This window comes from Pan troglodytes, chromosome 1, assembly GCF_028858775.2.
Source record: "Pan troglodytes isolate AG18354 chromosome 1, NHGRI_mPanTro3-v2.0_pri, whole genome shotgun sequence".
Classification (NCBI taxonomy): domain Eukaryota; kingdom Metazoa; phylum Chordata; class Mammalia; order Primates; family Hominidae; genus Pan; species Pan troglodytes.
The window spans coordinates 179,607,530-179,633,306 of record NC_072398.2 but is presented as its reverse complement, the minus strand read 5'-3'; the positions used below and the strand labels follow the sequence as shown (position 1 = coordinate 179,633,306).

At 38.7% G+C, this 25,777-nt stretch overlaps 1 protein-coding gene across 18 annotated transcripts in view; it reads right to left on the bottom strand.

Annotated features, from left to right (window-relative positions):
• EPS15 (epidermal growth factor receptor pathway substrate 15) overlaps positions 1 to 25,777 on the bottom strand; it is a 167,753-nt gene that overhangs the window by 32,067 nt on the left and 109,909 nt on the right. For 8 of the 18 annotated variants that reach the window (XM_009457686.5, XM_009457675.5, XM_054666865.2 and 5 more), the window contains 8 exons: positions 22,345 to 22,506; positions 20,941 to 21,138; positions 18,708 to 18,911; positions 16,216 to 16,329; positions 15,231 to 15,321; positions 13,687 to 13,722; positions 11,798 to 11,931; positions 7,155 to 7,221 (listed from right to left, as the gene is read on the bottom strand). In XM_009457686.5, the coding sequence (XP_009455961.1) occupies positions 7,155 to 7,221; positions 11,798 to 11,931; positions 13,687 to 13,722; positions 15,231 to 15,321; positions 16,216 to 16,329; positions 18,708 to 18,911; positions 20,941 to 21,138; positions 22,345 to 22,506 (1,006 nt within the window). Of the gene's footprint in view, positions 1 to 6,435; positions 6,487 to 7,154; positions 7,222 to 11,797; positions 11,932 to 13,686; positions 13,723 to 15,230; positions 15,322 to 16,215; positions 16,330 to 18,707; positions 18,912 to 20,940; positions 21,139 to 22,344; positions 22,507 to 25,777 lie in introns of all 18 variants that reach the window. The other 10 variants (XM_009457692.5, XM_009457667.5, XM_009457679.5 and 7 more) reach the window with 2 other exon arrangements.

The following is a 25,777-nucleotide window of genomic DNA, read 5'->3' as shown; positions in this document are numbered from 1 at the left end:
GCCAAACTAAGCTTCATAAGTGAAGGAGAAATAAAATACTTTACAGACAAGCAAATGCTGAGAGATTTTGTCACCACCAGGCCTGCCTTACAAGAGCTCCTGAAGGAAGCACTAAACATGGAAAGGAACAGCCAGTACCAGCCACTGCAAAATCATGCCAAATTGTAAAGACCATCGAGACTAGGAAGAAACTGCATCAACTAACGAGCAAAATAACCAGCTAACATCATCATGACAGGATCAAATTCACACATAACAATATTAACTTTAAATGTAAATGGACTAAATGCTCCAATTAAAAGACACAGACTGGCAAATTGGATAAAGAGTCAAGACCCATCAGTGTGCTGTATTCAGGAAACCCATCTCACGTGCAGAGACACATATAGGCTCAAAATAAAAGGATGGAGGAAGATCTACCAAGCAAATGGAAAACAAAAAAAGGCAGGGGTTGCAATCTTAGTCTCTGATAAAACAGACTTTAAACCAACAAAGATCAAAAGAGACAAAGAAGGCCATTACATAATGGTAAAGGGATCAATTCAACAAGAAGAGCTAACTATCCTAAGTATATATGCACCCAATACAGGAGCACCCAGATTCATAAAGCAAGTCCTTAGAGACCTACAAAGAGACTTAGACTCCCACACAATAATAAGAGACTTTAACACCCCACTGTTAACATTAGACAGATCAACGAGACAGAAAGTTAACAAGGATATCCAGGAATTGAACTCAGCTCTGCACCAAGCAGACCTAATAGACATCTACAGAACTCTCCACCCCAAATCAACAGAATATACATTATTTTCAGCACCACACCACACCTATTCCAAAATTGACCACATAGTTAGAAGTAAAGCTCTCCTCAGCAAATGTAAAAGAACAGAAATTATAACAAACTGTCTCTCAGACCACAGTGCAATCAAACTAGAATTCAGGATTAAGAAACTCACTCAAAACCACTCAACTACATGGAAACTGAACAACCTGTTCCTGAATGACTACTGAGTACATAACGAAATGAAGGCAGAAATAAAGATCTTCTTTGAAACCAACGAGAACAAAGACACAACATACCAGAATCTCTGGGACACATTCAAAGCAGTGTGTAGAGGGAAATTTATAGCACTAAATGCCCACAAGAGAAAGCAGGAAAGATCTAAAATTGACACCCTAACATCACAATTAAAAGAACTAGAAAAGCAAGAGCAAACACATTCAAAAGCTAGCAGAAGGCAAGAAATAACTAAAATCAGAGTAGAACTGAAGGAAACAGACAGAAAAGCCCTTCAAAAAATTAATGAATCCAGGAGCTGGTTTTTTGAAAGGATCAACGAAATTGATAGACCGCTAGCAAGACTAATAAAGAAAAAAAGAGAGAAGAATCAAATAGACGCAATAAAAACTGATAAAGGGGATATCACCACGATCCCACAGAAATACAAACTACGATCAGAGAATACTACAAACACCTCTATGCAAATAAACTAGAAAATCTAGAAGAAATGGATAAATTCCTCGATACATACACCCTCCCAAGACTAAACCAGGAAGAAGTTGACTCTCTGAATAGACCAACAACAGACTCTGAAATTGTGGCAATAATCAATAGCTTACCAACCAAAAAGAGTCCAGGACCAGATGGATTCACAGCCGAATTCCACCAGAGGTACAAGGAGGAACTGGTACCATTCCTTCTGAAACTATTCCAATCAACAGAAAAAGAGGGAATCCTCCCTAACTCATTTTATGAGGCCAGCATCATCCTGATACCAAAGCCAGGCAGAGATGCAACCAAAAAAGAGAATTTTAGACCAATATCCTTGATGAACACTGATGCAAAAATCCTCAATAAAATACTGGCAAACGGAATCCAGCAGCACATCAAAAAGCTTATCCACCATGATCAAGTGGGCTTCATCCCTGGGATGCAAGGCTGGTTCAATATATGCAAATCAATAAATGTAATCCAGCATATAAACAGAACCAAAGACAAAAACCACATGATTATCTCAATAGATGCAGAAAAGGCCTTTGACAAAATTCAACAACCCTTCATGCTAAAAACTCTCAATAAATTAGGTATTGATGGGACGTATCTCAAAATAATAAGAGCTATCTATGACAAACCCACAGCCAATATCATACTGAATGGGCAAAAACTGGAAGCATTCCCCTTGAAAACTGGCACAAGACAGGGATGCCCTCTCTCACCACTCCTATTCAACACAGTGTTGGAAGTTCTGGCCAGGGCCATTAGGCAGGAGAAGGAAATAAAGGGTATTCAATTAGGAAAAGAGGAAATCAAATTGTCCCTGTTTGCAGATGACATGATTGTATATCTAGAAAACCCCATTGTCTCAGCCCAAAATCTCCTTAAGCTGATAAGCAACTTCAGCAAAGTCTCAGGATACAAAATCAATGTATAAAAATCACAAGCATTCTTATACACCAATAACAGACAAACAGAGAGCCAAATCATGAGTGAACTCCCATTCACAATTGCTTCAAAGAGAATAAAATACCTAGGAATCCAACTTACAAGGGACGTGAGGGACCTCTTCAAGGAGAACTACAAACCACTGCTCAATGAAATAAAAGAGGATACAAACAAATGGAAGAACATTCCATGTTCATGGGTAGGAAGAATCAGTATCGTGAAAATGGCCATACTGCCCAAGGTAATTTATAGATTCAATGACATCTCCATCAAGCTACCAATGACTTTCTTCACAGAATTGGAAAAAACTACTTTAAAGTTCATATGGAACCAAAAAAGAGCCCGCATCGCCAAGTCAATCCTAAGCCAAAAGAACAAAGCTGGCGGCATCAAATACCTGACTTCAAACTATAGTACAAGGCTACAGTAACCAAAACAGCATGGTACTGGTACCAAAACAGAGATATAGATCAATGGAACAGAACAGAGCCCTCAGAAATAACGCCGCATATCTGCAACTATCTGATCTTTGACAAACCTGAGAAAAACAAGCAATGAAGAAAGGATTCCCTATTTAATAAATGGTGCTGGGAAAACTGGCTAGCCATATGTAGAAAGCTGAAACTGGATCCCTTCCTTACACCTTATACAAAAATTAATTCAAGACGGATTAAAGACTTAAACGTTAGACCTAAAACCATAAAAACCCTAGAAGAAAACCTAGGCATCACCATTCAGGACATAGGCATGGGCAAGGACTTCATGTCTAAAACACCAAAAGCAATGACAACAGAAGCCAAAATTGACAAATGGGATCTCATTAAACTAAAGAGCTTCTGCACAGCAAAAGAAATTACCATCAGAGTGAACAGGCAACCTACAAAATGGGAGAAAATTTTTGCAACCTACTCATCTGACAAAGGGCTAATATCCAGAATCTACAATGAACTCAAACAAATTTACAAGAAAAAAACAACCCCATCAAAAAGTGGGTGAAGGATATGAACAGACACTTCTCAAAAGAAGACATTTATGCAGCCAACAGACACATGAAAAAATGCTCATCATCACTGGCCATCAGAGAAAAGCAAATCAAAACCACAATGGGATACCATCTCACACCAGTTAGAATGGCAATCATCAAAAAGTCAGGAAACAACAGGTGCTGGAGAGGATATGGAGAAACAGGAACATTTTTACACTGTTGGTGGGACTGTCAACTAGTTCAACCATGTGGAATTCAGTGTGGCGATTCCTCAGGGATCTAGAACTAGAAATACCATTTGACCCAGCCATCCCATTATTGGGTATATACCCAAAGGACTATAAATCATGCTGCTATAAAGACACATGCACACGTATGTTTATTGCAGCACTATTCACAATAGCAAAGACTTGGAACCAACCCAAATGTCCATCAATGATAGACTGGATTAAGAAAATGTGGCACATATACACCATGGAATACTATGGAGCCATAAAAAATGATGAGTTCATGTCCTTTGTAGGGACATGGATGAAACTGGAAGTCATCATTCTCAGTAAACTATCGCAAGGACAAAAAACCAAACACCGCATGTTCTCACTCATAGGTGGGAATTGAACAATGAGAACACATGGACACAGGAAGGGGAACATCACACACCATGGCCTTTCGTGGGTTGGGGGGAGGGGCGAGGGATAGCATTAGGAGATATACCTAATGCTAAATGACGAGTTAATGGGTGCAGCACACCAGCATGGCACATGTATACATACGTAACTAACCTGTACATTGTGCACATGTACCCTAAAACTTAAATAATAATAAAATAAAATAAAATAAAAGATTTGTCAGAGGTAGTAGAGATTATCATGTGAACATACGGAGAAGGATCATCCCAGGAAGAGGGAACAGCTAGTGCAAAGGGCCAAAGAACATGGGTCTGTTGTTTGAGCAGCAGCAAGAAGACCAGTGTGGCTGGAGCACAGTGAGTAATGGGAATAATGATGAGATATTGTTAGAAAAGTGCAGGCCACTGTAAGGCTTTTACTGGATATAATTTGAAGGTAGAGTCAGTAAGATTTCCTGACAGATTAGAGACAGAGGAAGAGCAAAAGAAGAACCAAGGATGATTCTAAGATTTTAGGCCTGGACAACATTAAAGATGAACCATGAAGATGTGGAAGGTGCCAAGAAAAGCAGGTTTAGGAAGGAAAAATAGCTGCTTTGTGTTAGACTTATGCATTAGATATATCTATCAGACATTCAAGTGGAGATGCCAAATAAATAGCTGGAAAAATGAGCCTGGGGTTCAGGAAAGAGATGTGACTAGAGATATAGATCAGTGTATCAGCAGTATTTGAAGCCACAGATGAGTTCCCCCAAGGGAGTACAGATAAAAAAGAAAAGAGGTCCAAGGACTAAGACTTGGGACAACACAATATTAAGAGGTTGAGAAAAAGAGGAAATACCAACAAAGGAGATTAAGAAAGAATGACCAAAGAGGCAGGTGGAAAACCAGAGACCTCATTTGAATTGGATACATCTAATACTACTACTTTAACCTTCTGAAAACTGTTTCATCTCTCCACGCCTGGATTTTCCTTGTCTGTATAATAAACATAATACAAATAATCTAACGTAGTTGTTGTGAGAATTAAATGGGACCAAGAAGAGAAAAATGATTAGCATGTTGACTGCTGGAACTCTGCAAGTGTTCAATAAATAGTAGCCATTATTATTATAGTTAATGATAAATCTTTGCCCCCTCCTAGGCTATTATCATCATTTATTCTACCACTTTACAGGAAATGAATTAGGAACTGGAATTTAAGCAGAAGATCAACAGAGGTATTAGAAATCTTTAATGCAACACTGTAACCTACCACTTCAGCCTTGACTATTCCTCTATCTTGCAAAAAAAAGAGAAGTAGCTCTTGCAAAAATGTGTTAGTTTTTCCTTGAATATGCCCTATATGTTCTGCCTCCATTCCTTGTTCACATTGTTCTTTTTGCTCCACATAATCTCTTTCCATATTTACCTGCTAAAATACTAGCCCACGCTTTCAAGGCATACCACAAAAGCTACATTCCACTTTGATATCATTAATGATTTATCCTTAATGTGATCTCCCCTTCCTTTAATCTCTGCTGGTTTAATTAACTCTTATGGCACTTACCATTTCCTTGGTGTGGGCAATCATAAACGTATTAACCTTTCATTTTATTCTCTTAGGTTATCCTTTTTAATTCTATAGTACCCCTAGCAATATAATCAGCTTAATAATGAGGGTATAAAAAGAGCACATGTACTTAAAAAATATGTAATTTAACCACTGTTAATACAATAAGCCTTTTAGAAGTCTCATTTGCTCTCATTCTAAGTTTCTGTTTAAATCAATATCCAGCCTACATTAAATCTTATTTTCTACATATCTCCTTTTTGTATTCCTCACTCTTGCTACTCATGTTGGGAGTTAATTTCCAACCCGAAAACAATGCAGTCTGCTAAATCTCATCTTGTTACAATTTGTTCATTATAAGAAACCCAATCTGTTTTTTAGAGGCAGCCTTTTTTTTGGAGACAGAGTCTCACTCTGTTGCCCAGGCTGGCGTGCAATGGCACAATCTCGGCTCACTGCAACCTCCACCTTCTGGCAATTCTCCTGCCTCAGCCTCCCAAGTAGCTGGGATTATAGGCACCCACCACCATACCTGGCTAATTTTTGCATTTTTAGTGGAGACGGGGTTTCAGCATGTTGGCCAGGCTGGTCTCGACCTCAAGTGATCTACCTGCCTTGGTTTCCCAAAATGCTGGGATTACAGGCGTGAGCCACCGGGCCCAGGCTCCTGTAAAGGCATTTCTACTATTCTTTTTCTATGTTCATAATCCTTAATTAGTCACAATTAATACATTTGTATACTGAACAACTCACTCTGTATTCACCTAGAAAAATAAAGTGATCTATTTTCAGCATAATATTAAGAGTATTTACACATTTGAGTTTACCTTCCTCAAATTTTCTGCTCTCCCATCCCAAATGATAGCTGGTCTGTTTATCTGTTTTGTTTTAAATGAACAGTAGAAAAGAAGCAGAGTTACTTTGTTGAAAAAGCTTTTTGTCAGACCTAATATTGAATCTTGGCTTTACCTGGTTCAAATCTATTAAACTGTACGATCTTGATGAACACTGCTTAATATTCTGGTCCTCAGTTTATGTTTAAAATGAGATTACTATTTAAAAAGTTATTAAAAGAATAAATAAAAAATTTGATACCATAAATGAAGTATGAAGACTGGATGCTAAAATAACATTTAGCTTTTCTCTGTATTATTAACAGAACCCATTTGTATTTGTAAAGCAATTTTCATTTTCTACTGGAAGCCACTAATCTTTTAACTTAGACCAAGATCCGTAACAGTCAATGCTGACTTTGAAGCTGCCAAGCAACACAGCATTTTATAAAGCAAAACATTTTTATTGGTTTACTGATACTGGGTAGAGTTCATATTCTAGTGTAATATTCAACATGAACAATAAATGAAAGAATGAAAGATAAGTAGAAAGCGATATACAAATGCTTATTATTGGTAAATTACAATTGGATATAATTATGCAATAATTTTAAAGCTATAAATAACAGGACAAATATATTTAGAGACAAAGAAAAAAGAATCTTAAAAAAAAATGTTTAATGTTCAATGAAGTTGATAAATTATTTATTTACCTGAATCACTTGCTGCAACAACTGTTCCACCAGGAGCAAAAGGATCATTGTGCTTCAACGTTTCTACCTAAACAAAGCATACAAAACCATGAATGAGAGAGGCAACACTTCACAGCTGAAATCTCATCACCACTCCAAAGAATATATTCTTTACAAATTCTTAATTAATTAAGGAATATAGACATTAGGAACAAATGTTTCCCCATAGTGATCTGCAATCTTACTAACTGGAAATAATACATATTATTTTCTAATCTTAACTGTGAAATATAACATCTATTCAGGAAAGTACATGAAACAGATCTATGGTTTAACAAGTAAGTATCAAGTGAACACTTGTGTAGTCATCTCCCAGGAAACTGCCAATACCTCAGAAGTCTTCATGTGCCCCTCTATAATCACAATCCTGACTTTGGTGATATTCGTTTATTTTTTTCTTCATAATCTTGCTAGTTGTATAGATGTACACTGTTTTAACTTTTTACTTCTTTTTTAGAGACAGGGTCTTGCTCTGTCACCCTAGCTGGAATGCAGTGGTGTGATCACAGCTTACTGTAACCTCAAACTCCTGGGCTCAAGTGATCCTCCTGCCTCTCTCCTGCCTTAGCCTCCTGAATAGCTGGGACTACAGGTGTATGCCACCATACCTGGGTAATTTTTGTTATTATTTGTATAGATAGGGTCTTGCTATGTTTCCCTCAAACTCCTGGCCTCAAGAAATCCTCCCACCTTGGCCTCCGAAAGCACTGGGATTTTAGGTGACAGCCACCACTAACCTTTTATCTTGGAATAATTTACATTTACATAAGAGTTGTAAAGATAGTACAGAGTTCCCATACACTTTTCACCCAGTTTCCCCTAATGTTAATATCTCACATAATTATAGTACATCTATTAAAACTAAGAACACTGGTACAAAACTATAAACCATAGATTTTATTAGATTTCACCAGTTTTTCCATTAATGTCCTTTTTCGATTCCAGAATATCATTTTACGTTTAGAATGCACACACTATTTTAATTCTCAAATATCCTAGTACTTAATATCATAAAACGTTACATTTCTATTTTCTAATTGTTATCTAAAAATAATTCTGCATTCTGACCCTCAGAGAGAAAACACATATACACACATACACACACACACACACACATATACACAAAGATAGCTTTTTGCTAAGATCCTGCTTTCAACAATAAGCTATGTAAAAGTCTGCGATCAAGAGCAACTGATCTTGCTAAAGATGAGGATGTTACCAGATGCCAGCGATTCTGGCTTTTAACTGTCTTCCTACTTTATACTTTAGTTTTTAATCATAGTCAAACAAATTGTATATCTAGGAAGATAACTTGAGTTTCCTCTTTCTGGCACCAGGCTCTTTTTAAGGGGCTAGATGAAAGACTTGGCAAACAGGTAAAAACAGTGTGAAAAGAGTTTCTGAACATTTATATGCAACTCTGATGCATGATTATCAATGTCATTTGTATTACAGACTCTATTTCCAATTATCAAGAAGTTGGATATTACAAATAAATGTCAAATAATACTGCCAGAGCTAATGTATAAATCTCCAAGTTAAAAAAATTAATTGTAGAGAAAGGTAATGTTAACTGGGACTAACCTTCTCTCTTTATAAAAGAAAATCCATTAAAACTACTAGCGGAAAGAATTAATACTAATGAAGTTTTTAGAGATGAAAACTATGAATGATAAAAAGTAATGATAGTATTAACTGAGGCCAATTATACTATTATACAACTAGCACACTAACTTAGATATCTGCAGAATAAACAGCAATTAAAGAAAAACTTAAACTGGTCTATATAGCGAGATAACTTTCCATGTTTCCTAATATGATAGTCATAACACCAGTGTAAGAGAAGGTCACTGACATAACAAGTCACCAAGTACAGGTTGAGCATCCTTATCTGAAATGCTTGGGACAAAAAGTATTTTGGATGTTGGGTTTTTTTTCAGATTTTGGAATATTTGTGTTATACTTACCAAGTGAACATCCATAATCTGAAAACGTGAAATGCTCCAAAGTCTGAAACCTTTTGAGTGCTGACATGATACTCAGGAAATGCTCACTGGCACATTTCGGATTTGGGGTGCTCAACCTGTATTATTACTTCTTCTCTTTGAGAGAAGAAAAAACTAACAGGCTGTGTTTTAAACAACAGCTTGCAGATTTGATTTGCCATCACAAGGAGAAAGGGAAAGGGTATAACCACATGTGTGTCAGGTTTAGTTTCTAGTCCTTCATCATATACTGTGCAACCACCCTAAAAGGCCATCAGGATAGCAGGGGGAACAGGATAGATTGTGCAGCCCATGAAGGAGTAAGGGGCCACAAAACTCTATGTCAGTTTGATAATTGGGGAGTTTAGCAGGGCAATTTTAAAAAAATTTCCAGATTGTATTGGTGAAAATCTTAGATTTTGGCTTGAGTCTAGTTCTACCAGTTACTAACTTACTACCAACTTAATCTATCTTTTTTTTTTTTTTAATTGAGACAAGATCTCACTCTGTCACCCAAGCTGGAGTGCTGTGGTACAATCATGGCTCACTGCTGCCTTGACTTCCTGAGCTCACGCAATCCTCCCACCTCAGTCTCTCGAGTAGCTGGGATTACAGGTGCATGCTATTACACCTGACTAATATTTTAATTTTTTTGTAGAGACAGTGTCTCACTTTGTTGCCCAGGCTGGTTGTGAACTACTTGCCTCAAGTGATCCTCCTGCCTTGGCCTCCTGAAGTGCTGGAATTAAAGGTGGGAGCCACCACACCTGGCCTCAACTTAACCTACATAAACCTCATAGGATTACTGTGAAAAGTAAATGAGACAATGCATATAAAGAGCTTGGCACCATCCCTGGCACACAGAGGAAATTAGATAAACTGCAGCTATTATTATATTGCCAATCTGGTTTTTTGTTTTGAATGGTGAAATTACAAGCTGTAAAGCAAGGACAATATTCCTTTAGAAAACTGGGAATAAAAGTCAGTAAAACAAATGGTAGAAAAATCTCATGGGGGACAGGACAAGAGGAATGTATTCATTTTTAAATTAGAAGAGCTAATTTAGCTTTCTTGCTCTTTAGATGATAGGAGAATGAGAGGCTAGAATAAGAAGGTGAGAGGAGAAGAATTCCAGTAGCAGCAATTTTAGAAGAATTTGGCAAATGGGTCCACATTGCAAACTAAGTGCTATAGGAAAACAGAGTATCCAGCGGCCCAGGGAAACGAAAAATATTCAGTCACGAAGGTATCTGTCCAGTTTTTATTCAATGGAAACACCAGTTCTTAGCCAAGCAGCTCTTTACTGAATACAAAAAAGAAGCAACTTTCAATAATAGAAAACCTATGATCTTTAAAATAATCAATTACATTTTAAAGGAAATATTCTTAATCTAATAGTACTAGAAGACAAATTTTTTGCTTCAAATGCTTCTCAGTTAACTGGTCCTTTATAGGTTCAGTTTACCTACAGACATGAAACTGCGGTCTCAAAAACGAAGTCTCAAAATACAAATTAAAAAGCAAAACCAAAAACCTGCAAAACCATTCCTAACTATTGAAATTGGGTAATGGATGCATGGAAGCTTGTTAAAATATTTCATTACATTATTCTCTTTTGAGTATTTCTAAATATCCACAAGATGAAGATTTTTTTTTTTTTTTTGAGACGGAGTCTCGCTCTGTCACCCAGGCTTGAGTGCAGTGGCGCGATCTCGGCTCACTGCAAGCTCCGCCTCCTGGGTTCACGCCATTCTCCTGCCTCAGCCTCCTGAGTAGCTGGGACTATAGGCACCCACCACCGCGCCTGGCTAATTTTTTGTATTTTTAGTAGAGACGAGTTTTCACCGTGTTAGCCAGGATGGTCTCGATCTCCTGACCTCGTGATCCACCCACCTCAGCCTCCCAAAGTGCTGGGATTACAGGCGTGAGCCACCGCGCCCGGCCATGAAGATTTTTTTAAAGCCTCCAGATAAAACAGCAACTAGCTATAGGACCTTAAACATGTTAATTTTTCTAAGTCCCAGTGTCCTTATTTTTAAAATAGGGATATCAACACCTACTTTGCAAAATTGATGTGAAGATTAGAAACAATGAATGTAAAGCACACACCAGTACCTGGATCAGGCATGTGGTTATTAAACAGTGATTGCTGTAGGTATGTACGTTCTCAAGAGAGCTTGACATTTAGTGAGAATTTGTACTTTGCAGAATTAATATTCCAGATGTGTCTATGAAATAACATAAACGATTTTTTCTAAAATTCTTTTAATTTTCATTATTTCAATAATATACCGAACATTTCAGAAAAGTTTTATGTAAGATTGGCTTATAAATTTCCAATCATTTTTAGTATCCTCAATAGGATAAGATTTAGTCTCTTGAAAGATGAACATCACTTTTGGACCCCGTTTAGTCATTCCAGTTAATTCCAGTGGGTAATCAAACTATGAAATACCAGTCTGAACCAAAAACTAAATGAATTGGGATGAGACTGAAATTCTTATATGGTCCATTAGAAGTAATCTAAATGAGGGTTCTTTCATCACTATGTATTTCAAGAAACTTGCTTAGGACACTTATTATCCATTTAACTTAACAGTTTTTAATTCTCCCACTTACCGATGTAATACTGCTATTGTTGGCTGCACTGAAAGGGTCAGTGCTTGAAGTGGCAAAAGGATCAGTAGATTGCCTGAAGAAACAGTCTGATGCAAATGGATCTGAACCTTTGAAAGGATCACCACCAAATGGATCTAAAAAAATAAGGCACGAATATAAGAGACAAAAAAAAAATTATTGCACTAAATTTCCCATCACTTGAAGGTATGATCAGTGCCTTAATTAAAAGACAGTTTGGGGCCAGGTGCAGTGGCTCACGCCTGCATTCCCACCACTTTGGGAGGCTGAGACAGGCAGATCACTTGAGGTCAGGAGTTCAAGACCAGCCTGCCCAACATGTCAAAACCTCCTCTCTACTAAAAAACACAAAAATTAGCCAGGCATGGTGGTGCGCACCTATAGTCCCAGCTACTCGGGAGGCTGAGGTGGGAGACTCACTTGAACCTGTGAGGCAGAGGCTGCAGTGAGCAAAGATCTGCCATTGCACTCCAGCCTGGGTGACAGTGAGACCCTGTCTCAAAAACAAACAAACAAAAAGACAGTTTGGGCCAGGTGCAGTGGCTCACACCTGTAATTCCAGCACTTTGGGAGGTTGAGGTAGACGGATGACTTGAGCTCAGGAGTTTAAGACCGGCCTGGCTAACACGGTGAAACCCTGTCTCTACTAAAAATACAAAAATTAGCCAGGCGTGGTGGTGCGCGCCCATAATCCTGGCTATTCGGGAGACTGAGGCATGAGAATAATAGCTTGAGCATGGGAGGCGGAGGTTGCAGTGAGTCAAGATCGCACTACTTGTACTCTAGCCTGGGCAACAGAGCAAGACTGTCTCAAAAAAAAAAAACCCAAAAAGACAGTTTGAAATCCTGTAGAATCTAAACTGAGTACTTTTTATTTCACAGACTCCTTTGCAATTTTGATAAAAGATACAGAACCTTCCACCTAATAAACTTATTTTTAAAATTAACATATAATTTCAAGGGATCCAATTTTAAGTCCCCTTATTCTACGCTACCATAACTAAAGAAAACACAATAAAAACTTCTAAATGTATTTTTCTCTCTGAGCTCAAAGCTAACAGCCAATAGTTTAGAACAGGTTTGGGATGCAAAACTAAATGGTAAACAAGATTTGCATTATTCTAATGAAAATTCCCAGAAAAAGAATATCTCAAAAAGCCTGATGTTTTAGTAATTCTTCAAGATTCTCTGCCTCTAATCACACGTGTGGGCTATAATCTTAGGAAAACAAAATTACATTCTAAACCCTGAAGTAGTATAGATCATTATGCTCACCAAACCTTTAGTTAGTAAGGAGGAATCAGAATAAATATTTAAAGCACCAAAGTCTAAACACTAATGTCATTTTTAAAAAAGTAAAGCTACCGGGCACAGTGGCTCACACCTGTCTGTAATCGCAGCACTTTGGGAGGCTGAGGCAGGAGGACTGCTTGAGCCCAGGAGTTCGAGACCAACCTGGGCAACACAGTGAGACCCTGTCTCTACAAAAAATAAAAAAAAATCAGTCAAGTATGCTGGCATGAGCCTGTAGACCTAGGTACTCAGGAGGCTGAGGCAGGAGGATTGCTTGAGCCCAGGAAGTCAAGGCTGCAGTGAGCCATGATCACACCACTGCATTCCAGCCTGGGTGACAGAATAAGACCCTGTCTCAAAAACAAAAAACACCAAAAAAAAAAAAAAAAAAAAAAGGAGAAGTAAAAGTAAAGCAACAATTCATTAAGCAAAATCAAAAGAATTTACTACTCTCTTTCTGAAAATGCCAGGCACACAGAGCATCTTACTGGGGCTTCAGTTTCAGACCTAAATAACATAAAGCTTATTATTAAGCAGAAATGAGTGAAAGCTAAGATGAAACTCAATAAGATACTGACCGATTTTCCCAAAAGGATCATCCTTGAAAGGATCACCTGTGATAAAATAAACACAAAGAAATCCAAATAACAATATTTACTGTGGTGACACCACTACTTAAAGAGTAACTTTCAAACAAAAGCAAAGCAAAGTTTATTTCAATAACTTCACTTCACAGTAGATAAAATAAGGAATGTCATTGACCTTATGAAATGTACAGCCAACTATACTTACCTTGATCACAAGTTGAGGTTACGGATGGAGGGGAAGACATTACAGCAAAAATTTTACTAACAAAATCTCTACTCTCCACAAGAGTACTGGGAGGGTATTATCATCACCAGTTCAGAAATAAAGATACTGAGCTTTACCGAAGCAAAAAAAAAAAAAAAACCAAAACAAAAATTCTTACAGGATTGAAGAGTCCAGAAATAAATCCTTACCTTTATGGTCATTTGATTTTTGACAAGAGTATCAAGAACACAAAATGGAGAAAGGACAGTCTTTTCAACAAATGGTGTTAGGACAACTGGATATCCACTTGCAAAAGAATGAAGCTCGACCTCTATCTCACATCATATACAAAAATAAACTCAAAATGGATCAAAGATCTAACTGTAACAGCAAAACTATAAAACTCTTAGACAAAGAGAGCATTAAATCTTTGCGACTTAGGTAATAGTTTCTTAGATGACACCAAAAGCACAAGTGACAGAAGAAAAAATAGATAACTGGACTTCACCAAAATTGAATAAACACTTTTCCAAAGAAGATACACAAATGGCTAATAAGCATCTAGAAAGATGTTCAACATTAGTCAGTAGGAAAATACAAAGCAGGCCAGGCGCAGTGGCTCACACCTGTAATCCCAGCACTTTAGAAGGCCGAGGCAGGCGGATCACCTTACATCAGGAGTTCAAGACCAGCCTGGTCAAAATGGTGAAACCCAGTCTCTACTAAAAATACAAAAATTAGGCAGGATGCAGTGGCTCATGCCTGTAATCCCAGCACTCTGGGAGGCCAACGTGGGCGGATCACGAGGTCAAGAGATGGAGACCATCCTGGCCAACATGGTGAAACCCCGCCTCTACTAAAAACACAAAAGTTAGCTGGGTGTGGTGGCAGGCACCTGCAATCCCAACTACTCAGGAGGCTGAGGCAGGAGATTAGCTTGAATCCGGGAGGCAGAGGTTGCAGTGAGCCGAGATTGTGCCACTGCACTCCAGCCTGGTGACAGAGCGAGACTCCATTTCTAAATAAATTAATTACATAAATAAATAAATACACACATACATACACACATACATACATACATACATACATAAAATTAGCTGAGTGTGGTGGTGGGCGCCTGTAGTCTCAGCTACTCAAGAGGCTGAGACAGGAGAATCGCTTGAACCCAGGAGGCGGAGGTTGCAGTGAGCCGAGATCATGCCACTGCACTCCAGCCTGGGCGACAGACTGAGTTGGTAGGCTATTGAAACTGAAGCCTTGAATCCTTAGTTTATATATTAAAAAGTCTTTTTTTTGGGTAAATCTATAATATAAAAAAAAGAGTACTTACTGCCAACAAAAGGATCAGACTGGAAAAAATCCAAGTTTGTATCTGCAACTGGACCTGTCAGCGAACTTGAGTCTACATTAAATGGATCTTCCTAAAAATAATTTTAAATTAAAATTATTTTTTAGAAACCAAAGTTTTAAAAGGTAACATTTTAAAATAAAATAACACACATTCCGGTCATACACATGCTTTGAAAAATCAACTGATGGGCCAGGCACGGTGGCTCACACCTGTAATCCCAGCACTTTGGGAGGCTGACGTGGGCAGATCACAAGGTCAAGAGATAGAGACCATCCTAGCCAAAATGGTGAAACCCCGTCTCTACCAAAAACACAAAAATTAGCTGGGCATGTGCAGCTACTCGGGAGGCTGAGGCAGGAGAATTGCTTGAACCTGGGAGGTGGAGGTTGCAGTGAGCCAAGATCACACCACTGCACTCAAGCCTGGGTGACAGAGTGAGACTTGGTCTTGAAAACAAAAGGAAAATCAACTGATGGTAATGTAACAAATATCTCTCTAGTCATAAAGCACCTTTAACACATTTTTCTCTTTCCTTCACTTTAACATATTTTTCTCTTTCCTTCACCTAAAATAGTGTATAATTCATCTGAGGAAAACAGTGATAAGGACACTTTTTAAAAATATCATTTAATTTTTAGAGATAAGGTCCCTCTATGTTGCCTAGTGCCTCCAACTCAGGCTCAAGCAATCCACCTACTTCAGCCTCCTGAGTAGCTGGGACTACAGGCACTTGCCACCACATCCAGCTATTAAGAACATTTATTTATTTTATATGTATAAATTCAAGGGGCACAAGTGGAATTTTGTTACATGGCTATATTGCCTAAAGGTGAAGTCGGGGCTTTTGATGTATCTATCATCTGAATAATGTATATTGTACCCATTAAGTAATGTCTGATAATTCACCTCCTCCTGTCCTTCCACCCTTACAAGTCCCCAATGTAAATATAAAATCATTTTTTACCTCTTTTGAATGTCTATTATTGTCGAGTTCAGAACAAACTTTTTCAGTAACAGCTGTAGTCACCTCATTTTCATCAGTCACACCAGAAGGCAGTAGTTCAGGACTACTTCTTGCCTACAAAATATTAATGCAAGTAGATTAACAATATACTTTTTGACATGGCAGAGAAAACTGACTAAAGATAACCAAAAATTATTTAAAAATAAAAAAAGACAAGCAGAATGTATTCATCAAATAACTTCTCCTTCTATAATCTTTTTTGGGGAAATGGTGTCATCAAGCATCAAAGTCACTCATGTCAGAAACCTTCAGGTCATCTTTAATCCTCAGAATATGACTCCAAGTCTTGCTCAGTCTACCGCTTACCTCTTTTTCAAATCCTTGCCTTCTTCTCCATCCTCACTGTCACTATCAATCACTTATAGTATTATCATCTTTGGTTCCAATTACTATAGCAGTCTTCCTTCCAACTGCTTTCCTGCCTCCAATACATGTATTTCCAATCTCTTCTCCTTATTGTAGCCAAACTAACAGCTCTAAAATGTGGATGTGATCGTGACCCTTCTGGTTAAAAGTCCTTCAATGGCTTCCCATTGTCTTCTTCATTTAGACGAGTGGGTGAAAGACTTAAGAAGTAGTAGGGGCAGGCCGGATGCAGTGGCTCACACCTGTAATCCCAGCACTTTGGGAGGCCGAGGCAGGCAGATCACAAGGTCAGGAGATTGAGACCTTCCTGGCTAACACGGTGAAACCCCGTCTCTACTAAAAATGCAAAAAATTAGCCAGGTGTGGTGGCACGCGCCTGTAGTCCCAGCTACTTGGGAGGCTGAGGCAGGAGAATAGCTTGAACCCGGGAGGCTGAGGCAGGAGAATAGCTTGAACCCAGGAGGCAGAGGTTGCAGTGAGCTGAGATTGCGCCACTGCACTCCAGCCTGGGCAACAGAGCGAGACTCCGTCTCAAAAAAAAAAAAAAAAAAGTAGCAGGGCAATAGCTATTTTATACCACCCTTATCTATTTGCAGGATAACCTAGTAATCTGCCTTTTGCGCTTGAAAGAATATTTTATAATGCATACATGACTGCACTGTGTAAATAAAATCGAGTCTGTTAACTTTTCACTTTTAATACCTCTCAAACTTCTATTCTTCTCATTATCCCTTCTACGGGTACAGTCTCACTCTCTAATCCGTTTTCCACATTTCTAAAAGTTAATCACGTCACTTCTTCCTTAAAATTCTTCAATGGCTGTTCATTGCAGTAGGATAAATCCCCCAATGCTTTAAGATGAATCTAAATTTCTCATCTTCTGGCACTTTCTGACCTAAAATTGGTCATTTTTATCCAGGTGCACATGACAATCACCCATAGAATGTGTTTTTAAAATATACATATCTGGCTCTATCCCAGAAACTAGTTCAGCAAGTTTGGGGAAAGGGATACACACTTATACTTTGATAATCACCAGAGGTAATGCAGATGCCTACTAGAAGCGCCTCATCTCTTACCAATACCCTCTCCACCATCACAAGATATCCTTCAGAACTTCTCAAGATTCTGTGCTGCATGTATTCTTCCACCTTGTACCTATACTAATACTGTTTTCTCTGGCAGGAATGTATCCTCCTCTTCTTTGCTTAACCCCTTCTCACTTGTCTAAACTCGCAAAGCTTTCCCCAACAAAATCTTTATGAACCCCCTCCAAACTGTCCTAACTGAAAATTCTGCACTTCCTTTAGCACAGCCCTTTAACACAGTGTTACACTACTACACTGTAGGCTGCTTGAAGGAAAGACTGAGGTCTCTTGTCTCTGTAGCTCTTATATTATGTAATACAGCACTCTTGCACATAGTTGGTACTCGTCAAATAATTGGTAAATGAATGTCCTTAACACTATGTAATAAAAATAATTTTAGCTTTCGGTGAGGGTACTTAAAAAAAAAGTTTTACTCTATAGAACCACCGTTTTAAAAACAGGCTCTACAAAAAATAAATTAGCTGGCTGGGCATGGTGGCTCACGCCTGCAATCCCTGCACTTTGGGAGGCCGAGGCAGGTGGGTCACTTGAGGTCAGGAGTTCGAAACCAGCCTGGCCAACATGATGAAACCCCATCTCTACTAAAAATACAAAAAATTAGCTGAGTGTGGTGGCACGCGACTATAATCCCAGCTACTCAGGAGGCTGAGGCAGGAGAATTGCTTGAACCCGGGAGACGGAGGTTGCAGTAAGCCAAGATCGCGCCACTGCACTCCAGCCTGGGCAACAAGAGCAAAACTCCATCTCCAAAAAAAAAAAAATTAGCTAAAGTTATCTTTTTATACTAGTTAAAACGTACAATTGTTTGGATTAGGACTCACTCTCTGCTTCTAAAAAGGATATCTCAATTGTCCTCAGATGAGGCAAGGCCATGTATTTATATTAGATATAATGTCAGTGAAACTTGGATCTGCACAAGGAGGTTGATTACGAAGGTTATGAAAGTATTAGACTCACTGGAGACTCCTGGTGTATGGGCTCAGACTCTAGGTTGCTCTGGCCTTCAACATGTTCATTAAGGTTGGCTGTTTCACTGCTGCTGGTGCTGAGGCTGCAATAATCTGTAGCTCCGTTTACAAGAATGCTGTGTGGGCTACTGCACCAATTTAACTGACTATTATGATTTTCCAAATCTTTCATTTCCATCAGTTTCATTTGCATCTGCCAACACAAAGAAGAAATATAGAACAGAATTTATTACTAGAAAGACATGTAACATAAAAACGCCCTCCTCCACTTCCTGACGGGCTAGGTGTGGTAGCTCATGCCTATAATCTCAACACTTTGGGAAACTGAGGCAGGAGGACTGCTTCAGCCCAGGAGTTCAAGACCAGCCTGAGCAACATGGTGAAACCTCATTTCTACAAGAAATATAAAAATTAGCTGGGCATGATGGAGTGCACCTGTAGTCCCGGCTACTCAGAAGGCTGAGATGGGAGGATCACTTGAGCCCAGAGGTCAAGGCTGCAGTGAGCCATGATCACACCACTGCACTCGAGTGACAGAATGAGACCCTGTCTCAAAAAAATAAATAAAATAAAAATGGCTATACCTGTAGACTTGGTCTAGGATACATTTGCTTCCTTTAAGAAGAATCCTCTGGGAATGCTACATGACTTAGAGAAAAGATTCAGTAATTTCTGACAATAAGTATTTCTCTCTTGAAATTTTAGTATACATGGATTTTTTTCTTAAAGAGATTCAAAAAAAGAAAATACTTTAAAGAATACCCATTCATCTGGTAGCATTCTCACTACAACAACTCTTTCAGGTTACCTGTTTATTGAGTACCTACACTGGGACAAGAACCGTGCTAAATGATACGGATTTTTAAAAATGTGTAAGTTCCCAGACCAAAACCATGACTCTGCTAGGGGAGATAGACATATAAGCAAATATGCAGGGAAAAATCTTATTATTGCTGTAACATAAATACAAAGTCCAACAAAAGCAGGATGCAGAAAATACCATAAAGAAATAAGAATTTAAGGTATATCTTGCATGATGAATGAGTAGGTAGGTACTCAGCTGCCAGATAACAGGGGGTAAGGAAGCGCAAAAGTGAAGGACTTCATTATATGTAATAACTGAGCACGCTGGACTGGGTTTTAGAAGAACTGGATTTCAGATGTAGCTCTTTTCAAGGATATGTAACCTTGAGAAAGTTACTTGAACTTCCTTGGCTTTAGTTTGTTCAAATTCATAATGAAAGAAATCAACTCCATGATCTCTGTGTTTCTATCCTTTTTTTTTTTTTAGTTTTTATTTTTTGAGACAGATTCTCACTCTGTTGCCCAGGGTGGAGTGCAGTGGTGTGATCTGAGCTCACTGCAACCTCTGCCTCCCAGGCTCAAGTGATTCTCGTGCCTCAGCCTCCCAAGTAGCTGGAATTACAGGCAGGTACCACCATGCCCAGCTAATTTTTGTACCTTTTAGTAGAAACAGAGTTTGGCCATGTTGGCAAGGCTGGTCTCGAACTCCCGGCCTCAAGTGATCCATTGCCTCAGCCTCCCAAAGTGCTGGGATTACAGGCATGGGCCACCACCATGCCAAGCCCTAACTATCTCATCATTCATTAAAACATTAGTCTTCATGTAGGGAAACCTGGAAATAAAGCAAAGGATCTATACATAAGACCAACTATAACACTGCAAATTTATCTACAGAAGGAACAATTTCCTTAAGAAAAAAGTTTCCAAATTAGCAAATGTGAATTCAAAATTAGAATCACAAAACAGAAGAAACTAGGTTATTGTTTATAAAATAAGCAACACTTATTGAGCATTTATGTACCAAGCACCATGCTAAAATGTCTTACAGGTTTTGCCTCATTAATCCTCACAGTGGCCCTAAGGGGTAGGGTATTTATTAATCCTCCAATTTTGAAGATGAAGAATCTGATACTAAGGTGATTTAGCTAGTAAGTGGCACACCAGTACTTAAACCTAGACCATCTAGCCACAAAGCCCACACTCTTAATCACTACTCCAATGATAATCGTCAGATAGATATACAAGATGTATGATAGTTTCAATATGTAACAGGTGACAAAAAAACCTATTGTATAAAATGACTGAAAAATGAACAGTAAACTAGGCAAGAGGTTGAAGGAGCAGAAGTTGGAAAGTATAACTGACTAAAGGACACAGAGGATCCATTTGAATATATTTCTTGCTTTACAAAGACTTACTGAACTAATTTCCTGTTGTGAATCTTGTAGGTGCTGCTGAAGAGGTTCCAACTGAGCCTTCCCCGACTCTACACTCTCCTCCAATTCTGCTGTTTCTTGCTGTAGACGGCTCAGCTCTTCTCTAGCTTTTGCCAATTCTTCTTCATAAGTGGAGATCTGCGATTCCTGACTAGTTAATTCAGCTTTCAGAGAAGAGATCTATAATGTGAAAGTGAATGAGAAGAAATGGGGATTAAAAGAAGAGATGTCATTAAAATGTTCCAAAATGCAATACATTTATTTGTTTAGTTTACTATTTTGGTGTTTTTTTTTTTTTTGACAGCAATAGCAAATAATTTATTTAATTTAATTTTTGAGAGAGAGAGTCTTGCTATGTTGCCCAGGCTGGATTCAAACTCCTGGGCTCAAGTGATCCTCCTGAGTTGCTGGGACTATAGGAACATGCCCAGCCATACCTAGCCCTATTATGGAGTTTTTGATGTTGTTGTTGTTGATGTTTTATTTCTTTGAGACAGTCTCACTCTGTCACCCAGGCTGGAGTGCAATGGCACGATCACAGCTCACTTCAGACTTCAGGCTCAACTTTCCCAGGCTCAGGTGATCCTCTCACCTCAGCCTCTCGAGTAGGTGGGATTACAGATGTGGGCCACCACGCCTGGCTTTCAATTTTTTTTTTTTTTTTTTTTTGAGACAGAGTCTCGCTCTGTTGCCCAGGCTGGAGTGCAGTGGCGTGATCTCGGCTCACTGCAAGCTCCGCCTCCTGGGTTCACACCATTCTCCTGGCTCAGCCTGCCGAGTAGCTGGGACTACAGGCACCCGCCACCGCCCTGGCTAACTTTTTATATTTTTAGTAGAGACGGGGTTTCACCGTGGTCTCGATCTCCTGACTTCGTGATCCGCCTGCCTCGGCCTCCCAAAGTGCTGGGATTAAAGGCGTGAGCCACTGCACCCAACCAGCTTTCATATTTTTTGTAGAGATGGGATTTCTCCATGTTTCCCAGGCTGGTCTCCAACTCCTGGGCTCCAGCAATTCCCCCCGCCTCAGACTCCCAAAGTGTTGGGATTACAGGTGTGAGCCACTGTGCCCAGCCAATTATGATGTTTTTTGATGTATGGTTTTCGTAAAGAAGGGTAACTGGGGGAGGGACAGAGGAGAATTGAAGGTATAGGCACCATATTTCCAACAAAAATTTGGAAAAACAGTTCATTAACTGCCCTTCTATTTCCTCTAAAGAAGGCCTGTAATTTCTGGATGAACCTTGCTCCATCGCCCCCATGAACCCAAATGCTGACTGGATTGCCAACCACCACCATCAATAACAAAAAGTAGAGAATGTTTTCATCTTAAGCCAGGAAAAGCAACTAATGTATAGGTGCAGGCAGCAGGAAACAGCCAGACATTACCAGTTGGGCCTCCTCAGCACATTTCTTTCTGACTTCCTTGAGTTGCTCCTCCAGCTGGGCTTTCTGCTCATCCAGTTCATCAAGGAGTTCCTGTACCTGCTGTTTCTGGGCCTGTAGTTTTTGCAGATTAGTATTCTCCCTTTGAACTTCATCTTGAAGATCCTAAAATCCAAGAAAATTAATATATTTATTTTCTTTGCGGGCAGGGGAGGGTTAAGTTAGTAATTTTAAATCTACCTTAAGAAAGAATAAAGTCTTACTGAGTATACTGTGTTGATGAGACTAGGGTACTTAACAGCTTTAAATACAATCTTTACTTGAGGACATCTTTCCTAGAATCCATATTTAGATATTCAATTTGCTAACTCAAATCTGTCCTTGGACATGTGATGGGCTTTGCTAACATGTTGAAAATAGAACTCCTGGAATTTCCCCACAAATCTGTTTTAAGCTCAATCTTTCCCCTCTCAGATTCTCTGGTCAAAAAAAACCCCACATGGAGAAACCCTGTCTCTAACAAAAATGGAAAAAAAAAAAAATTTAGCTGGGCGTGGTGGCGCATGCCTGTAATCCCAGCTACTCGGGAGGCTAAGGCAGGAGAATCGCTTGAACCCAGGAGGCGGAGGTTGCGGCGAGCCGAGATCATGCATTGCACTCCAGCCTGGGCAACAAGAGTGAAACTCCATCTCAAAAAAAAAAAAAAAAAAAAAAATTAGCTGGACGTGGTAGTACGTGCCTGTGGTCCCAGTTACTTGGGAGGCTGAGATGGGAGGATCTCTTGAGCCCAGGAGGTCAAGGCTGCAGTGAGCTGTGATCATGCCATAGCATGCCCAGACTGGGCAACAGAGTGAGACACTGTCTCCAAAAAAAAAAAAGGAAAAATTAATTCCAGGTAAATAATGGACCTGAATGTAAAAGGCTAACTTTAAAATGTGTAGAAGAAATGCAGATCTCAGTGTAGGAAAAGATTTCTTAAAAGAAAAAAGAACCATTTTGAAAATGTTATTCATCCATGTACATACCAGACCTCATGCTTAATAACAAGAACTACAGAAATTTTTAAAAAGCCAGGCGCAGTGGCTCAGGGATTAATAACTCCAAAGTATCTGTCAGCAGGAGGTAGGCAAAGATTTCAAAGAGGGTGAGGTAAAACTGAACACAAATTTCTAAAAATAATATCTATTCAAAGGTACCAACAGTCATTCACCAGAATAAGAATCTAAGAACAGAAGAGAAACTTACAAGTAAAAGGTCTCTGAATTACTGCATAGGTTACACAAGATAGCACCATCATGATAATAGCCAACACTTTAAATGCTACTTAAAATGTGCTAGGTTGTGCTCTAGGCTCTTTAAATATACTAACTTATTTATAGTCTATATGACAGATCTACGAGTTAGGTACTGATATCATTTCATATTTTACAGATGAGAAAACTGAAGTACTGATGTGTAGGTAATGTGTCCAAAGTTAAAAATAGTAAGCTATGGATTCAAAGTGGGTTCTGACTCCACAGCCTGAGCTCTTAACCACCATGTGATATACTATCTGCAGACTAAATGTCTCACATGTGTCACTATTTTTCAAATATATGCAGATGTTTCTGTGATTAAATAGAACACTGAACAATGCTCTCAATAATTGCTTTTTATCTTATATTTTCTTAACCAACTGGTTAGTCTAAAAATATCATGTTGCTTTCTTTAAAAAATTCCTTTAAAGCCCAGGCAGAGCAGGCAGACAAAAAGGGAAACTCAAAGGCAGTAGCCTTTGAATTCCTCAATGATACTTGAGGAATTCGGACAATGTTTGATGAGTATCATCAACTCTGCAAAGAAAGGCAAAAAGTGACCCTTGTGCCATGAATTGCTAACTCTTGCACAAAGGACTGATAAATGGAACTGTACAGAGAATTTAAGATACAGGGACACTTGATTTCTGGAAGAAAAACAATTTCTGTATTTTAATTCAGTTCTTATTTTAAGAGACTTGAAATTATAATATTGAAGGAGAAGAAATTTTAAATGAGGAAATAAGTACATTTTAAATCTCAGTTAAATATGCTTATGCCCCTTCTAAATTGAATTTTTCTTTATTGTATTATATAGAGTTTTGATTTGCCTAGGTTTCTTAAGAATCAGATGTTTTCTCATTAACCCGTCAGGAAACAACAGAAGCTAGAGAGGATGTGGGGAAACAGGAACACTTTTACACTGTTAGTGGGAGTGTAAATTAGTTCAACCATTGTGGAAGACAGTCTGGCGATTCCTCAAGGATCTAGAACCAGAAATACCATTTGACCCAGCAATCCCATTACTGGGTATATACCCAAAGGATTATAAATTATTCCACTATAAAGACACATGCACACGTATGCTTATTGCAGCACTATTCACAATAGCAAAGACTTGGAACCAATCCAAATGCCCACCAACGATAGACTAGATAAAGAAAATGTGGCACATACATCCCATGGAATACTATGCAGCCATAAAAAAGAATGAGCTCATGTCCTTTGCAGGGACATGGATGAAGCTGGAAACCATCATTCTCAGCAAACTACCACAGGAACAGAAAACCAAACACCACATGTTCTCACTCATAAGTGGGAGCTGAACAATGAGAACGCATGGACACAAGGGAGGGGAACATCACACACCGGGGCCTGTTAGGAGGTGGGGGACAAGGGGAGGCAGAGCATTAGGACAAATACCTAATACATGCAGAGCTTAAAACCTAGATGATGGGTTGATGGGTGCAGCCAACCACCATGGCACGTGTATACCTATGTAACAAACCTGTACGTTCCACACATGTATCCCAGAACTTAAAGTATAATAATAATAAAAAAGAATTAGATGTTCTCTTTCTGATTCCTTTGACAAAAATGTTTATCAATTATTTACTATAATTTATTTTAAAAATTCCTTTAAAAATGCCAACACAATAGATGATCATGAAAGACTTTCCAGTGCTAACATTCCGTGAGTCTGTGTGATCACAGTTTCAAACTGGTGAACTCCTTTAGTACTTTATCATTAATTTACCAGCATGCCTAATTTTTTTCATGTCTAAATTTTTAACCTTGCCTACACTGTTAACTAATCCATACCATATAGAGATATGACTTTAGATATGCACATGGCATTGGCTCTGAATAAACCCATGCCAAAAGAGAAAAATGACTTCAATTTCTGTATCACCCAGTCTAGTAACTTCAGATTCATCTTTGATTTTCTCCATTCATACATGTCCTATAGATTCTACCTTAAAATCTCTCTTTAAGCTGTTTACCAAATTATTTTAGCTTTCATCGTTCCTTCCTTGACATACAACTGGGTTTTCTCCCTTTGTTTCTTCCTATTCCAAATGTCCAACTTGCTTAAAAAATAACTCACTGCAAAGGATATTTCTCTAGTCACTGTTATTTTT